A 2,102-nucleotide genomic window follows, 5' to 3' on the forward strand; every position below is an offset into this window, starting at 1 on the left:
ATATTTTATGATATTTATATTTTTCTTTTATTAAAAGTAAATGAAAATATGTAAAGAAAAAAAAGCATCTAATTTCTTATATATACTACTTAAATAAATAACATGTTAATATCTTAAATATATGTATAACACTAATTTTTATCATTTATAAAAATTATTTTCTTGGAAAAAAAAAGGGAAAATTAAATAATAATGTTAATATGTATGTATATATATATATATATATATATATATATATATATATATATATATAATTTAAAAAGACGTAAAAAAAATAAATTAATTAAAAAATGATAACTTTAAAAAAAATAATAAATATATACATTTATATTGTTGATATCAATATAAGTTGATAACTTTATCCCTTTTGATTTCACTTGATCTTGTTCTTTTTTTTTTTTTTTTTTTTATTGAGGAGAACGTACTGTCTTGCTTTTACGTATTTCTAAAAGTAAAGGTCCACAAACTACTCCTTGTTGTTGCAATTTTTGATGAGTATTATCACAGTAAGGAAAATTAAAAGATTTCCAACATCTACAGACAGAAACTTTTTTCGAACTTTTTAAAGGTGGATAGAAAGTTTCTATATGTACTGCCTTTAAATTATTTGTATTTAATATATCACCTTTTTTACGAAAGACATTATGAGATTTTGCTTTTAACATATTATTACCCATCTTTTTAAATAACTATAATACATTCATAAATTATACATATATAAATAAATATATGTGTATATGTGTATATATATATATATATTTATTTATTTATTTATTCACTCATGTGTTACTTTTTATATACACTTAATTTATATATATTTTTTAAAACATATTCAATTTATTCAATCATGTAAATAATAAAAATTAAAGCTTCATATCATATATCATTTCAATTATACTGTTGCACAAATTTTTTTTTCTTAATTTAGCATTTCATAATTGTTTATTAAATAAATGAATAAATAAGTTTGAATATCAAATATATCTCTTTATCATTATTATTTTATTATAATTATGTTAATTATACTTTAAATATATGTATATTTTTTTTTTTTTTTTTTTTTTTGCCTTGTTAATCTGCAACTAGGGGATGATAAGCATTTTAGAAATTTATTTTCTAATATAAAAAAAAAAAATAAAAAAAAAAAATAATGTATCAATAATATACAAAATTAGGACAATCTAATTATATAAATATAAAAATGTATAAACATTTATATTTTTTATATATATTTAAAAAAAAAAATGAGAAACATATTTTTTGAAAACCCATACACATAAATATATTACATATAATATTATATATGTATGCTATTTTTTTCTTTTCAAAAAAATAAATAGAAAAAAGAAAAAGCATCCGCATATAAATTAAATTATAATTTTAAGTGGGACAATATTTATTTTATATGTTAATATATATATAAATGGGTTGTATTTATCAAATCATTTTAAACAAGGGCAAACTAATAAATATAAAAAAGTATAATTTAATTTATATTTTTATAAGTTCATTATTCATTTAAAAAAAAAAAATTAAAAAATTAAAATTAAAAAAAAAAAAAAAAAAAATAGGTTGTATTATAATCTTTATTTTATCACCTTAATATATTTTCTTTAGAAATAATAAAAAAATATATATTGTTTGTTTACGAAATTATGAGCCGATAATGTATATATATTATATATATGTGGTGATATAATCCTTTATATATATGACTATTATATTATTATTCGTCAATAAAAATTATGCATATATTAACCAATAAAATTATATTAATATTATGTATATTTTTAATATATATATAAATATATATATTATATATATATATATATATATTATATATAAATCTCTTTTCTTTTTTCCTTTAAGAAGCCATAATATATTATATATGCCCGTATATCCTAGATTTTCTTTAATGTTTGAAAAACTAAAAAATATATATTACATAATAATATATTATATTCATGTGACGTGGGTATTATTTAATATGTGCCTTGATTCAGTTATTATGTATACATACATAATATATAATAATATATATATATATATATATATATTATATATATATTATATAATAATTTTTTAAATTTATATATAAACAA

At 15.3% G+C, this 2,102-nt stretch overlaps 1 protein-coding gene across 1 annotated transcript; it reads right to left on the reverse strand.

Moving 5' to 3' along the window:
* Positions 1 to 407: 407 nt before the first annotated feature.
* PGSY75_0416700 (putative CDGSH iron-sulfur domain-containing protein) lies at positions 408 to 677 on the reverse strand (the record flags this gene model as incomplete). The annotated part of the gene is made up of 1 exon (XM_018784217.1): positions 408 to 677. The coding sequence occupies one exon, from the start codon at positions 675 to 677 to the stop codon at positions 408 to 410; it is 270 nt and encodes an 89-aa protein (XP_018643379.1).
* Between the last annotated feature and the right edge of the window lie 1,425 nt (positions 678 to 2,102).

Source organism: Plasmodium gaboni, chromosome 4 (assembly GCF_001602025.1).
Source record: "Plasmodium gaboni strain SY75 chromosome 4, whole genome shotgun sequence".
NCBI lineage: Eukaryota > Apicomplexa > Aconoidasida > Haemosporida > Plasmodiidae > Plasmodium > Plasmodium gaboni.